General features: G+C 43.0%; 1 protein-coding gene and 1 non-coding gene across 2 annotated transcripts; one reads left to right on the top strand and one right to left on the bottom strand.

Annotated features, from left to right (window-relative positions):
- Positions 1-3: 3 nt before the first annotated feature.
- BCR41DRAFT_325774 (guanine nucleotide-binding protein subunit alpha) lies at positions 4-2,810 on the bottom strand. The gene is made up of 5 exons (XM_022021596.1): positions 2,251-2,810; positions 2,024-2,144; positions 1,112-1,333; positions 573-985; positions 4-463 (listed from the first exon to the last, which is right to left on the bottom strand). Exons 1-5 carry the CDS (start codon positions 2,366-2,368, stop codon positions 276-278), a joined length of 1,062 nt encoding a protein of 353 aa, XP_021878730.1. The 5' UTR covers positions 2,369-2,810; the 3' UTR covers positions 4-275.
- A 12,760-nt stretch (positions 2,811-15,570) lies between these two features.
- BCR41DRAFT_t114 lies at positions 15,571-15,642 on the top strand. Its single transcript has one exon. It is a non-coding gene; the product is annotated as a tRNA-Thr (tRNA).
- Positions 15,643-16,552: the final 910 nt, after the last annotated feature.

Genomic DNA, 16,552 nt, shown 5'->3' with positions numbered 1-16,552 from the left:
ATGGTCTTTTTTTATTAACTTTATTACGACTGAAAATTTCAGGCACAAAATAGAATGCTGTGGTTGCACAAACTAAATACAGTACATATTTGAATAAATTTAAATTGGTATATACGTTGTGTGGATATGACGGAGAATTATATCACCCTCTCATAATTACTTGAGAGTAAGGATGAAAGGGGAGAACAGTGTAGGAGAAACAAAGGAGGTGAGAGAGTAGAGTCTGAATAATACGTAACATGTTTTATGTTTGTTTGCATAGCAATTTTTTTTTTTTACATAAGACCACAATCGCGTAAATTGGTTTGGATGATAATATCACTAACGGCTGCCATGACGAACCTGATCTGGGTAGTATCGGTAGCGCACGTAAAATGGGTGTAAATCTGCTTCGTGTCCGAAAGATTCAGACTGACGAAGCGATTAAGAATATATTGTGATGCTTGGTCAAAGTCATCACCGCCTTTAAAGTGAAGGAAGAAGAAAAAAAAAAAGATGGAATAGAAATGATTAATATCCCTCATTCTTCATCTTCTCTAAACTACTAGTTTTCTTTTTCTTTTTCTTTTTACCTTCATAATCAGGGAAATACTTGCGCATGGGAGAGAAAGGTAACTTCTCCTTGAAACGATCAACCTTGTTCAAGAACAAGATAATGGAAGTCTTGACAAACCACCTTGAATTACAGATCGAGTCAAATAACGTCAAGGCTTCCTGCATCCGGTTAACAGTCTCGTCCTCGAATAGTAGTTGATCGTATTCTGAGATTGCTACCAAGAACACAATTGCGGTCACATTCTCGAAACAATGCACCCATTTTTTACGTTCAGATCGTTGACCTCCCACATCAAACATTATGTAGGTCAATTCTCCAATCACGAAACGCGTTTCTGTAATCCCAGTTGTCTTCACGCGTGATCGGAGTACGTCCTGGTCTGTGGGGACGTACGTGTTTTTGGAAATCCGTTCAATCGAATCGAAATAACTGATTAAATAATCGGAACACGAAAAGTAAATAAATTAATAAATTGGATCAGAAAGGCGGTCTCCACTTTGCAATAATCTTTTTTTCTCTCTTTGATCAAAGGAAAAAAAAAAAAAAAATACTTACTATTTGGCGGAATCATTTAATTGATATTCACGACTACGCTGGAATGCCTGCTGTACATTGGGGTCCATCCATAGGTTTTGGATAGCGAGAGCAACATCTTGAGGCATGTACTCACCCTCAATTTGTTGAGGTTGACTCATGATAACAATCGCATAGTTGCGGTTCGTGCCATGTTGAAGAGGCAGCTCCATTTTTTCCATCGCCTCCAGAATCACGCGCATGCTGAAGTTCATCATCAAAGTTTAATAATTTTGTAAAACGAAAGGGAAATGAGCATTGGTTAGTTACTTAGCCTGGCCTATTTGATATCGGGTCTTTCTATGATTAAGGCCCCCATTGCGCCGCAAATGTTTCATTAATCAGAGATTAAAAAGTAAAAAGAACTATAATGAAGCGCTCAATTCTTCATAAAATGCAGATAGAGAAGGAAATATTCACAAGCTTTCAGACTGCTTGGATACATGTTGTATATTGGGGTTTGCAGATAAATAATAAAAAGAAACCTTCAGACGTCCAGTAACAGCTATATCTAATAGCAATTATTACCACCCCTCATCCAAAACACAACAAGGCAAAGAGAGAGAAAGGTTGCATTACGAAACAATAGAACGCTTGCTATTGTATTTTCTTTTTGAAAATGCGTGTGAGGTGAAGAGAGGGATCGAGCGTGTATTTGTTTGTTGATGTTAATTTTTGAAAAAGGAGAGAAGGAAATTGTGGACGCATTGACCCTTGGGTCTTTCGGGCGAAAGTCTTTTTTTGTTGCCATTTGAATACAGCATTGAGGATCAAATGTATTGATGCATTAATATGGAGACTATAACCATGAGTGGACATGAGGCGAGGAAAGAAGATGCTAACCACCGTACTCCTGTACTCCTGCGCTTCTTTTTTTTTTTTTTTTTTTTTTACCTTTGAACTGTATTGGAAAAGATGATCTCCTTGTACGCTTCACGTTCTTCCTTTGAGTAACCACCTTCGTGAATAAGTTTCATCTGCTTCAATATAGTGGATTTGCCAGACTCACCAGCACCTTTGATCAAAAAAAAAAAAGATGTTTAGCATGCTTCATGCACTCATAAACACATAAAAAGCAAGAAGCGCAAAACTTCTGGCCAATATAACAAAGCCTCGGTTACCTAGCAATAACATTTTAACTTCATTGCGCATCCGTAGGCGATCTTTTCGGAGTTGATTCTCGATATCTTCATTACGCTGACGGCCTTCCTTATCCTCTTGACTAACACAGCAACCCATGATGATTTATTATGATGCTATTGTTGATATCAGGTACGTCCAATTGAGAAAGATTAATGGGGCCGCGCTGGTTGGCTGACCGTGTTTGGTTTCCTTTTTGTTGATAGGCGGCGATAGCACAGTGTAGTGTAGTGTGGTGTAGTGTGGTGTAAGGAACAGGATAGAGCAAATAGAGTAGAGTAGAGTAGAGTAGAGTAGAGCAGAGTAGAGTAGAGTAGAGCAGAGTAGAGTAGAGTAGGATAGGGTACAGTGGAGTAGATTGGGTGTTAGATGTTATTAGAGGAGCAGGAGCTACGATAGGTTTGAAGAGTGGTGATCGATGTAATGATGTAGTGATGAATAGGATGAATTGGGTAATTAGAAAGAGGTCCAGGAAGAGAAGAATAAAAAGAAAAAAGAGAAAAGAAAGAACCAGCTCAATGTCTTGAAAGAGGCCAAAAAGCTAACGGATGTCAACAAAAATATAACAAGCATATGGTCCAAATGGCCTGCCCGTTTCAGGAGTCGTAAAAATTATGAGGGAACTAAAAAAAAACGGACCCACAACAAAAGCATATACTAACATGCAAACATACACACATTTATACACAATACAGTGAACCTTGGCTTTGAGTCGCGTCCCAACATGGCTTTATTTCTTTTTGGCCTATGCTGTTTATAACAATTTATGCAAAAACTTTTTTTTTACGTTCGTTAGCTATTGAGAACGATGTAGTCATTCGCTATATCAATCTCAAGACTTGGCTCTCGATTGCTACCCAAAGCGCTCTGAACGAGGCACAAGTACTGGATGAATATATGCTAACGTTTCTCTAGCAAAAACTTAATGGCCAGGTGTAAAATCCAAATCAAAGGCAGACGGGGATACAGGATAGGTGCAGAGATGGAGATAGAGAAAGAGGAGAAGCCAGAGAGCCTACTTGGGCCAGGAGCCATGAGATATTATTCTCCCTTGAAAAAAAAAAAAAAAAAAAAAAATGGAAGGGGTGGTGCACCACGCATAATATGGACTGTTAACCTATGTGTATTGGGATTGACATGGATTGCAAGGGGTTAGAGAGAAGGAGTAAGAGTGAGAGAGCGTCAGGAAGGAAAAGAGACATGCACATGCCAACAATCTGCTTGTTTCCTTTCAAATAAAAGGAAAGGAAAGTGGCCCTGGAAGAAGAAATGGCAAAAAGGAGATCGAGGGGGAAATTTAAACAATTGAAAAATAAAGGCGAAGGATTATGGCGTGCAGGAAGAATACATTCAGGCCACTATGCTTGGCCTCAATATCCCAATGATTGGTTTTTGCTCTGAATTTGGTTCCCAAATAATTATATATAAATATTTCTCTGGGAATAAAAGTGTATATATTGTACATATAGAGGGTATAACAGTGAGAAAAATAGGTGTCTGTGCTTTCTGGTACAATGGACTCTTCAATAGACGATATCATCTTCAAGTTTATTTATTTTATTCAAGGTAGGTCCAGGCCTTCGGGCCGGGTTTTCTCCTCAAGGGATGTGTGGGATGTGCGGCCAAAAGAGCTCTTTCGATTTTAAACGAGTAATCGGGATAGAACCTCATTCTATTGGCGCAGAAACCTTTTTCTTCGCGTTTTTGTCACAAGCGCGCAGTCCATTTTGGGATTAGTTGATTGGTCGGCCAAAATTTGGGAAAAATGAGAAAAAAAAGATAGCGAATAGAAAGTGCAATCAATTTTTTTTTTCCGAGATGTGAATGAGACGAATGGAATGACTAAATGTGAATGAGGTAGATGGGTAAGTGTAAAGTGTGACAATGGCCTCCCTTTTTTAATACTACTATTATTGAATTAATAGTGAGGGGAAAAGAGCGAGAAAAGTGTGAGAGCAAGCACAAGAGTATCAAAAGAAAGACGATGGTCCACTCTGACCATAGTCAAGGATGGATGGCTCAGAGAGCAGAGACAAACATACAGGCATAAAGAGGGGATGCAATGATATATACTGTTGCATTGTTGCAACAGACATGGCATGAATAAAGCTTTTGGTTTTTGGCATGGAAAAAGCAGTGACACCCCTTATTTTTTTTTATTCGCATTCTCTTCATGCTGTTGTTGTTGTACCACTTGATTTGAGATATAATACATTGTAAATGAATGTATCCCGATTAAAGTTTTTTCTATTACAGTTTGTCAATAGAGTAGAGGCAATATTTGTGTTACAGCCAAGGTTAATTAACACGGATCAGTGCTTAATGTTGAAAGAAGTATAAATGTTCTACCTCGTTTAACATTTTTTGAGGACGTAGACCATGAGACTGTGAAGAATTAACCTTGCACCTTATCAAGTCCACCACACACAATAGAGTGAGCAATAACGCCGCTGGAATTACTTAGTTCGATACATGAAATAAGAGTAGAAGCAAAAAAATAAAAAAATTAAAATAAGGGAGTGCATAAAAGTAATGATAAAGGGTTAAGGAATCGAAATGTTCCTGGGCCATCAAAACTTAATTTCCTCTTTTAACCGTTGTTGTCCTGTACCAGCAATTAAACCAATTAAACAGACAAAGATGACAAAAAATCTAGGGGGCAAAGGAAGACAAGTGCAATATTAAATTGCGAAGACAAGAACGGAATACAAGCGTTGGGGATACTTGAAAGGCAAAGTTTAATGGCGTGTAAATATTAGCAATTTCTTTTTTATAGGGCGACCAGTAAGCTGCCCTTCGTTCGTTATGGATCACTCTTTTAATATCTAAATACATATTTTTTATTATGAATTTCTTTTTGTAGCAATGTCACCATCCTAAAATGGTGATCTATTTTTTTGACTTGCAGGATATTTCATCCCGACTATGGACTAAAGTCATGTTAGCATATGCATACGGGTTCATGTATTTTAGATAGGAGAGATGTTTGTGATGGCATATCTTGCTTGAGTCTTGTAGAGTGTGAGAGTGAGAGGACCTCAGGAACAACATCCCAAGGACATGATTGAGACAAGCTTCTATTATTCTCTCTATTATCTCAAAATGTTAGAAAAGCAAATACAACTCAGCAATCTTTCGCTTTATTCTTTTCATTGTAGTTTTTGTTACTATAGACAGGACACTCCGAGCTCCTAAGCAAATTCCTGGATCACTTCAACAACCCCATCTCCCAATTGATTGCATAGGACAAGCAAGCTATTAATAAGGACTTCTGCCTTTAGTCTCAACAATTCTCCACCTCCTTGAGTGGAAGTGCCTCCAAAACCTCCCTTGTCCCGTATACCATCTTATCCCTTTCAATATACGTTCTGTAAATGGTTATATATCGCATGCACATTTTGAATTATCTTCCATGTCCCAGACTTCAGTCCTGCCGAGTCCCTCGATTGATTTGACAAAGCGGCAGACAATACACCTTGAAATCGATGCTGTGGTCCTGAAGTTCGTCCTCCATTTCTGTGTCAGTTCTCTCGGCACTAAACCACGGTACAAGTCTTGGACAGTCCAGTGGGCATCCTTACCCTTGTTCCTCCATTCCTTTGCATCTTCCTCACTAAACAGAGCGTTTGCATTTCGAATCCCCCTGAAGCCCTTGAACATTGCTTCCAAAGAGCCCCGAATCACATTGTCGGCTACAGGTTGAACGAGGGGCCTCCTTTATTCAGGCTTGGCTCCTGTGTGTTCCCTTGTTTGTCTTCTCAGAGCTTCTTCTCCTTCACTAGGGCTCTTTTGCCATCCTTCTTGATGAGTTCTATGGCTTACTTCCACCCTTTCAATTGCTCGTCCAGTGCCATGGGGCATCGCTAGAGGTGTCCTATGCTCTCCTGCTCCTGTTCACACATCCTGCTCCTGTTAGTCTCATACAGGTTCGGTCGCCACTGCTTTTTTTTTTTTTTTTTTTTGATAACAAGAACCCACGAGGTCATGTAGGGTTTATTTAGATGTTAGCTCGCCACTGCCTCATATAAGTGAGTGTAGGAAGCATACCATGGACCCTCTTTATTCTGTGAGCTCTCTTGTGGCAATCTGCTGGACTGGCGAAAGGACCTTTAGACGTGTTGCCATCGTGAAGAATATGCAAGCTTGCTTTCCAATTTACTTCTCTACAATCTGTACTATAGATCCTGACTTTATTCTGAGACGCCCACAAGTAATGTGTTCTCACTGCTGATTAGAGCTTTAGCAGGCGTCCAATATCATCCTCTACCTCGTTCTCGAATATAGCATGACAACGCTGATCGCTGTTTCCCCATCCTTTGGTTGTCCTTTTTTTTTTTTTTTTTTTGTGTTAACAAGAACCCACAGAGGTGAGGAATTTTATTTCATAATCTCGCTCTAAATTAATGATATCGCCCTCAACTATGAAACAAGTGAAACTCTCAAAGTTCGCACGGTATGGCTGTGAAGAGCCAATTCGTATCCATGTTTTTCTCTACCAATGTACACCGTGATCGGTACTCGAAGTCCATCCTTCCGATGTGGCCTGTTGCGCCCGTGAAAAGCCGCGGAGGCTGGCGTGCCGACTCTAGCTTAGGACGACTTTAATTTTTTTCTATTCGATCAAATCCACTGGCATGTGGACCCAAATCTTGCGGGATTGGTCTGAAATTTCTACTTTGGACTCCGTCAAACTTTGTGATCGCTGTCCTAGTCAAGTGGGTGGATGGGGGATGTGCTGCCAGATGTACCGCTGGTTCGGCTGGGGTGGAATATATAACTAAGACGTGTGGCCAGCCAGGCGACTTAGGGTAGTGCACCCACGATCTTAGCCTTAGCGGAGAACACTAGGCTGTCTCGAAGAGAAAGTATAAAAACTCAGACAAATCCCTGACCTGGCACATGTTTGCTTCACTTTATGTGCCTTAACCAGGACTCGAACCCGGCCCCTGGGCTAGATAGGGGGGTGCCATGACAAGTATTTTTTTTTTTTTTTTTTTTTTTGATAACAAGGACCCACGAGGTCATGTAGGATTTATTTTGATGTTAGCTCTATAAATGGGTTGCCCCATTACTGGGGTCGCAAATAAAGCGGTATCCAATAATCGGCCGAAGCCGCATCGTCATACTGCCACAGTACTACATCCTGTTCATAAACCACGTCAGCATTGAGTAGACTTCCTTGGTCCCAGAGGACCTGTGGCACGGCTCTACTCCCTACTTGGCCTGTTGTGCGCGAAGGTCATCCTTTAGCCGCTGTCCTCAATCATCAAAAATTTGCAGCTTTCCAGGCGCTCCATAATCGCCAATTCCACCTGCTGCCGGTAGCTTGCCGCCACTCGCCGGTCTGCCTCAGTCCTGATCGCCTTCACATCTGCTGTTCGTCGTTGTCCCTGGTGAGAGCCAAAGAATTCACCTCTGCTACGTCTGTGCCTCCCAACACAGTTGCGTCCCCTGGCGCGTTTGCTCACAGAGGTGATGCCATTTTCTCTTTCCCAGTTGACGGTGACTTTGCAGCGTCTGTTCCAGATTTCAGTCCTGCCGAGTTCCTCGATTGACTTGACAAAGCGGCAAACAATGTACCTTGAGATCGATGCTGTGGTTCTGAAGATCGTCTTCCATTTTTGTATCAGTTCCTTCGGCACCAAACCGTGGTACAAGTCTTGGACAGTCCAGTGGGCATGCTCACCCTCGTTCCTCCGTCCCATATCCACATCTTCCTCACCAAACAGAGTGCTCGCATGTCGAATCTCTCTGACGCCCTTGAACATCGCTTCCAAAGAGCCCCAAATCACGTTGTCGGCTACAGGTGTAAACGAGGGGCCTCCTTTATTCAGGTTTGGCTCCTGTGTTTTCCCTTGTTTGTCTTCCCAGAGCTTCTTCTCCTTCACTAATGCTCTTTTGCCATCCTTCGTGATGAGTTCTATGGCCTGCTTCCAACCTTTCAATTGCTCGTCCAGTGTCATGGGACATCGCCAGAGGTGTTCTATGTCCTCCTGCTCCTGTTCACACATCCTGCAGATGTCAGTCTCATACAGGTCCGGTCGCCACTGCCTCATATAAGTGAGTGTAGGAAGCATACCATGGACCTTCTTTATTCTGTGCGCTCTCTTGTGACAATCTGCTGGGCTGGTGAAGAGGCCTCTAGGCGTGTTGCCATCGTGAAGAATATGCAGGCTTGCTTTCCATTCTACTTCTCGCCAGTCTGCAATATAATTCCTGACTCTGTTCTGAGACGCCCACAAGTAATGTGTTCTCACTGCTGATTGGAGTTTTAGCAGGTGTCTAAGATCATCCTCCACCACCTCGTTCTCGAAAATAGCGTGACAGCGCAGATCGTTGTGTTCCAGTCTTTGATTGTCCACATTTCGCTAAAATGGGCATCTTTGGCGGCTTGGTCTGCCCTTATATTGCCTCTATTCCCAGCATGGCCCTTGATCCATTTCACAGTTACCTTCCCGCCCTGCTTAAAGAGCGCTCTCGAAATGGCTGCCCACCACACTGCGTACTTGGATCGCAATCGCTGCCGTTCAGTGCTTGCTTCTCGCTTTTGAGCAAGGTCCTTGAACTGAACCACTACCGCCATGTTGTCTATGTAGACAGTCGTTGGAACGTTACGGGGACTGACTAGGATGGCTGCGTACAGTCCTACTAGCTCTGCCTTGGTGGATGAAGCATACCCATCGACTCTACCTGAAACTACATTTGAGAAGCTTTCTGGGCCTATCTGAGCCACCACTCCGAAAGCCATCCGCGCCGCCCTTCTTCCTGCCTCTTCAAGGGACCCATCGAAGTAAAGCGTTAGCTGACTCATCGTTGATAGTTTCTCTCTTTGACGCAGTATATTGTCCATGTCAACCTGTGGGATCTCTACACCTAGGCACTCAGAGGAGCCAAACCACCGATGATGACCCTCTGGGATTTTATTATTCCTTGTTCTTGAGGAGTCCTGAGCCTCCTATTGAGAGCTTGTTCATCGAGTTCATGGCATCCACGTATCTTGTTTCGCTCTTGTGCTCTACGTCTTGCTCGGTTGAAAGCCGCTCGTCGTCGCTGTTCTCTTCTTCCTTGTTCATCGAGCCTTTGAAACCTAGCCTGTAACCGTAGGCGTTCTTGACGGCGAGCTCTTTCGATAGCCTTCGAGTGTGCGGCTTCTTGCTTGGCTTGCACCCACTGTTCACGTCGCCACACTCTCCTTCTCTCCGCCTCTTCTTTTTTCCTCTCTTGCTCTATTTTTCTTAGCAACCATTGCTCCCTCTTCCCTCTTTCCAAACGGTCGCGAAATTGTAACATTTTCCTTCCTTGAGGATCTTTCCACAGCCTATGCCTCTCGTTAGCTTCGCGCTCTTTTTCTCTCAAACGCTCTCTTTTTTCAAAATTTTCTCGCAAGTATTCTTTTTGGAGTTCGCGATCAGACTCAGTGTATCCTTCATACTCCTGCATACCCTCTTGTATGTAACACTGTGCTCTTCTTTCTCTTTCCTCCCGCTGTTCTACACTTAGGGGATCAAGTGGCTCTCTGGGGTCTTCCACGTCACTGAGGTAACTTATATATCCAACTTCATCATCCTCATCACCCTCAGTGGGCTGCCCCTCCAACATATTGTCTTCTGTGAGTAGTTCATCTGCTCTCTCATTGTTTTCAGCCTCATTTAGCTGTTGGAGCTCCCTTAAATCTCTCTCTTCCTCTTCGTCTAGTCTCTGAAGAATGTTCTTTTTGTCTCTACACCATACTTCGATAAAGTTGTGTGTGTAAAGGGACTCATGAAGGGCATTTTGAACATTGTGGAACCATGCTGGAGATGCCTTTGGGTCTCTCCTTTTCGTACGTACCTCATTCCAGGATTTGAGTGACGAATCCTCGTCTAGAGTTTGCTCAGCATAATATATTCCTCTTGCTGCTAATTTCCGCACAGGCTGGTCATCCACAATGCCATGAAGCATGTCTGCTATATTGAGAGCATTTCCAGGGAGCCCAAAATCGTTTGCTAGTTGCAAGTCAAACTTCACTTGTCGATCGGCCATTAGTTTACAGACGCTTGATGCGAAGTTGTGTTTGTATGCTTTTATTTTGTGCGGCTCTGCAGTTGGGAGCTTGCTCGTCCTAAGGCGCTTCTGGAGGGCAATGAGACGTGCTCTACAGATACGTCCCATCAACTCATTGTCATTTAGGCGTAGGAATAGGGTTGATATCTGCTCCTCTGTCTGTGCGTCTTCTAAGTTTTTAATTGCATAGAATCTAGGGTGATGCATTATGCTGTTGGGTGTGGTTGACGGCATACGTGCTTTGCTCTTACATAGCTTCATATACTTACCTGTCATTCGTCTCACAAAAGAAGGGGGAAGTATCTGTGCCGAAATCCTATAAAGCACCTTGGGTATGAGGACGTTATTGATGAGATATGCTGTCTGTTTGTCGGTTACTGCTTTTGAGGAGAGAATACTACACATTGACGTGACTTCTCTTTCTACAATGTTCTCTGTTGTCTTCACCGACCCTCTGGCTGTTACCCAGACACCTAGTATCCGGACAGGGTCATCTTTGCCCAGCGGGCGGATTTCTTCTGCCGGTGTACCAAAATGGAGATTATTGTTATCGTTGAGCTTGCTGTTTAGTGTTAGCACCTGCGTCTTTTTCGCATTGATTTCGACCCCGTTAAGAACAAAAAAGGACGTGGCGACATCTAGTATATCCTGTACATGTTGCTTGGAGTCAGATATCCATGTCGTGTCGTCCACAAAAGCCAGACATGCGAGCTGAGGTGTATCTGGAGGGCCCTCTATTCTGTATCCCTTCATGTGGTCCATAACTTCACATAGTAGTGGATCATAAGCTATTCGCCAGAGTAAAGGGCACTCTACGCCTCCTTGATCCAGACCGCATTCTGGGCGGTACTCTTTCGTAAGCCCGTATTCTGTAATAACTCTATTGACCTTGGTAACAGCGATGTTCTCACACAACCTGATAAATGCCTCTGGAACTCGTAAGCGACGTAGCCCTCTGGACAACATACCATCGGAAGCACAATTGACCGAATCAAAACACCTTTTCATATCTTGGAACACTATCCATTGCTCCTTGCGAAACTCTCTAGCATCTTCCATTGCTGCTTGGAGGATATGAATTGGGTCCTTTGTCGTCGTTCCTTTTAAGACAGAAAAGTTAGGCCCCCGCAAGATGTTATGACGCCGCATCATTTCACTAAGTCTATTGGTTAGAACTGTGAACATGATTTTTCTTGCATGTTCTAGAAGCGCAATCGGCCTGACTTCCGCCATGCTTCCTGACCATTCTGCTGCCTTTGGGATGCAATACAATAGTCCAGTTTTCCAATCCTTTGGTATTGTTTCTTGGACTATTGTGGCACCAACAATCTGGAAAAGAATGTTATGTCCGACTTGGCCTTGATGTTGAAATAAATCGTTCGTGGTGCCTGATACTCCTGGTGCTTTGTTCTTTGGTGTCTCTTGGATCACTACCATAAATTCCTCCCATGAAGGTGGGCTCATGAGCCCATCATACCATTCTTCCTTGATCCTTTCGTGTGGTGCGTATTGTCTTTCCCAGCGTGTTCCTTGTTCCAGAGGTTTTGCAGGCCTGGGACCGTGCCACTTTTGAAACCATTCTCTGACGTGCCTTTTAATACCTTCTGGCTCAAGAATGTTGAAAGTGTCACCGTCCTCCTGTACTTGAATCCTGTCCAGTATGACTCTTCCATGTCCTCTACCTAACAACTTATCAATCATCCGACCTGTCGCCGTAAGCAGCTGTCCGCATCTCTGTTCAATCCACTCTGTCATCTTCGATGCTTTTTCTAAACGCCTCTCTGTCTGCATCTCCGATATTGCCTGTACCCATCTTTTCTTGATACCCTTGCTCCATGTCTCCCATTCTTCTTCATCTGCGTTCCACCCAGGCACCTCGCCTAGATCCTCCATTCCTCTTTCCGTTTCTTCCCTCATCCATTTCGCGTGGTTGTTGAATTTGATCCGCTCCGCCTCTAGATATTCTCTTGCACTATCCTCTAGATCGGTTCGTCTTCTCCGTCTAATTGCCACCGTTGCTTGCTTGATCTTGCTTAGGTCCCGCACTAAGTGTAAGATCGAGAGTTCTGCTTGAGGTTTCACCCCTGATCTACCTACTGTTTTACCTGGTAGGGTCGCTTTTGCACAGCGAAGCACTGTTTTTGAGTACCAGCGCCACGCTTGTTCCACCTTTACCTTCTCTAATTCTTCCGGAGTTATTCTGCCTTCATTTTGGTTCTCATATTTGAGTCCAAGATTCCTCATTTTCTCCTGATCGTCGAGAGCCATGTTTAAGGCATTTTCAAAATCATCCCACTGTGTCTTGTTAATGTCTCGAAATTGAAAGCGGAAGCCTTTGGGTTTCTTGTACTTAAGAGGATCTGCCTTGTGGATGAGTGCTTGGATTGTGATATTGGCCGTCACCATTTTATGGTCCGACGAGACTCCATCAACCGAACTGTGATCAACATACACAAGCTTGCCCACCAACAAGCTATCTGTAAAGATCATGTCAATTCGGCTGACACCTTGGCATGTAAAGTCTTGTGTTGTTGGGTGTAACGCCCTGTAGGTGTCGTAGAATTGCTCTGTTTGTAGCCATTTTAGGATATCGGTTTCTGGATTGGTGCTGGTCCTTGTGCAGTTTTTTCTGTCAATCCTGGGATTGCATACCCCATTGAAATCTCCCATAACAATTACCTCCCTGCGTTCTGCTCTTGCACTAATACATTCTCCTTTGAGCCACTCGCTTAATTCTCTGCGCTGCTTTTCCTTTTCACGATTCGTTCTATCTTCACTGGGTACATAACAATTAATCACCCGAAGCTTTAATTGTCCTTTGAAATTAAAATCTCTAGACTGCCCTCTGCTTCCACATGAGGATATTCTCCCAGCATGTACCCATAGCCACTTGTGGATAATGAGGCCGACTCCCGTACCTCGCGTTTTCCCTTCCTCACCTGTTAACCACCAAAATTTATAACTTTCTTGTTTTATATAGTCTGCTGCTATTTTCGCACCATGATTCATATTTGTCTCTTGTAACGCAATAACATCATACTCTTCTGACTCTCCCCAATGACAAAGTGTTTCCAATTTTCCAGCTGTTAAAATTCCCTGTGTATTGAAGGTTCCTAACTTCAATCCATCATTCTTTCCATCTCTATTTACTGTCCTACATGTTACTATGTTAGACGTATTACTCATTTAAGGAAGGTTTTGAGGATTGTCCAATTATCACTACAGGCTTTGATGGCAATGGTACTGTTTTTTCAGCAGCCCTGGGTGGGCCCATTAGCGCCATAATAGCGGCCAAAGTCTCGTTCGTGTCTGGGATAGCTAGTCCACTGGAGTTCTGGCCTTTCTTTGACTTCATCGCGCTGCGACTTGTGTCTGCGCTCAGACCGACTGCCATTAGCTATTCCTTAGGGACAGTGATGCCCATATTCTTTGAGAGTATTTGAATCACTATAGACATCAACATCTGATTGGTCTGCGCAAGCTGTAATTGCTCCTGTTGCATTCTAACGATAGTCTCTTGAAGTTGTCCAATTTTCTTTTCCAATACATTTTGCATAGCTTTATTTTGTCCATTATGCTGCTGTCCAGGCTGTTGTTGCTTATTTTGTTGTGGTCCGCTGTTTTGTCCATTCTGCAGTCCACTTTGCGGTCCATTTTGCAATTCGCTTTGTCTCTGTGTCTGTTCTCCATTTTGGCTGCTACTTCCAATGATCTGTGCAAATGTACGGTTAGCCGTGACCTTAAGCGCTCCACCTCTTTGGTACTCTTTCACTGCCTGGATGTGGGCCTTAGTCTTCATTCTTTCAATGTAAATTGTGCACACCCTTTGAATATGGCCTAGTTCACCGCACTCTCTACATCTTTTGTCTTCTTTATCTCCCCACATAGTTTCTTTCCCACCTACTTTAATGGGAATCTCCATGCAGCTAACCATGTCTGCTTCTGATGAGAAATAAACGAATGCTTCACGTAAAGTCTTTGTGTATTTACCCTCTTTCGAGAAAATCCTTGGGATAATTAAAAACTCAGCCTTATTTTCGCCCAGGATCTCTTTCAAGTCCAAAGGCGTTGTTCCCATAGGGAGTTGAGACAGCTTTGCGACATAACGCAGTTCCCACACTACTTTCTCCTTTCCAATTGTACTTAAACGAGCAAGATCTCTACAACGAAAACCCACTTTTTCTTTTCCGCTTGGATTTTCTTTACACTCTCCTCTTGTCTAAAGAGAACTCTTGCCACAATTTTGATACCATTTTTGCATGGACGAGTTACAATTTTTTCCACTTCGCCAAACTGAGCCATCGCTGATTTGATCCTGAAATCATCAGTCCTGGGATGAAGACCGTAAATTTCAACTGATCTATCCTGTTCTGTGATGCGTTGGTCCTGATCGACTCTGGTGAAGATAGGCTGCTCCGAAGATGTTCCGTTTTCTTCGTCTTCTTTATGGTGAGTGAGTTCCAGCAGGTTCTCTAGGTCACCCAGCGTTTCAACGGCGACGCGAAAAACTTTTTGTCCGTCCTTATTCTTGATACGGGTTGGTCCCTCCGTGCAGTGGATGCCTTGGTGAATGAGGATCTGCTGGAGTTCATCTCTTTTCATAGCGCAGGTGTCGCCATAGATCAGATCCACAGGAGCCGTGGCCACGAAAAACCTTTCCTTAGTTCTCTGAACTTCGATCCACTCTGTTTCGTCATCCATTTCTTCGTCGTCTTCGTCAATTGCTGTCTCGGTAGCAGCGCGCTCTTGATCAACTTGCATTTGTTTTAGTCCCTTTTTGGGATTATAAGAACAGCGTTGAGTGGAATTCATTGCAATTGGGGTGGTGGCCCCAATACTTTGGCTTGGTTTTTGCGCGTCTTGGCCGTCAAGGGGAAGTTTTTGTTTTTTGAAATTGTTCATTCTGCTTGATTCTCCATCATCTTGTCGATGATGGAGTTGAATTTTTTCAGCCCCAGACATCTTGGGTTGATAAATACTTTTGCACTCTTGTGCGCTAACGTAGGGTGTGTAAGGGGTGTTAAGAGAGGGGCAGTGTTAATGTAGCGTCCGACTTGATGGATCGGAGAAGAGTTTAAGAGTTCTTTACTTAGTCTGTTGTGCGTCCTCACTCCATGGTAAATGTCTCGCACAGACCATAGTTTCTGTTCAACTTCAATTTTTTCTGTTAACATTCATAGCACGTGATGCGCGTATATTAGTCACGTGAAGTTGTAAGTAAGTTTTATGAATTCAATTAAAAGAAGCCGAAATAACAAGCCCGCTTAGCTCATTGGTAGAGCGTTTGCCTAGTAAGCAAAAGGTAGCAGGTTCGATCCCTGCAGTGGGCACATGTTCTATACTTTTGCTGATCCTCCTCGGCAAGAGAATTTTGTACGGCTGGCATGTAATCACTCTTATTTCTATGGGAGAATCCTTGATTCTTTTATTGTTCAACCTTCTGATGAATAAATGGTTGGGTTGACATGGTTTATCAGTTCGGCCACATTCAATCAATTACTCACACTCCTCAGAAGTTGATAATTAAAAAAACTCGCTGTTAGGATGTTTGAGGAAATATGCGTTTTGCTGATTTTCAAGTAAGTTTAGGAAGTTGGTGTCGAGGTGTAGTGTTTGAACAAGAACCTTCAACTTCTGTTGCCTATTTCTATTTCTTTTTTATACATATATATGTATATTAGAGCTGCTAAAGCTCAAATCACTGTGAAGGCTTCAAAAAATGTTGCACTGGTGTCATTTAATCGAACCTGAAGGTCGCGATCTTTTTGGAGATGATCTTAAAGACCTTTCATTGTGATACTGATGTCAAAATACTAAATGAATGTTGGGCATAAATGCACCAAAAGAGTTAAAACATGGAAGAACTTTTTTTTGTAAGCCTCTAAAAACAACTACGTAGAGGGAACATTCCGTCAGGAAGTTATCGTTGTAAGATGGGCAGTGTGGGGCCGATCTCAGAGTCGCCTTGAATCACCGCCGTAATGTATGCTGTTACTGAGACTAGAAAGATATCAAGGACGCAATTATTAGATCACGTATTATTGTATTACAGCCACGTGGCAAACTTGATTTACGTTTACCTCAAGTTCGAGTTAAAAAAAAAAAACATCTCTTGAGGTTACAGTGTTTAGATGCACCTGAGTGACCAGGAGTTAAACGTGGCATGCTATATTGATGCAAGACGCTCCTTTTATATATATATATATATTTTTTGGAGGAGAGAATATTCTCCATGCGCAT

Source organism: Lobosporangium transversale, assembly GCF_002105155.1.
Source record: "Lobosporangium transversale strain NRRL 3116 chromosome Unknown BCR41scaffold_35, whole genome shotgun sequence".
Classification (NCBI taxonomy): Eukaryota; Fungi; Mortierellomycota; class Mortierellomycetes; order Mortierellales; family Mortierellaceae; genus Lobosporangium; species Lobosporangium transversale.
This window is presented reverse-complemented; position numbering and strand designations above follow the sequence as displayed.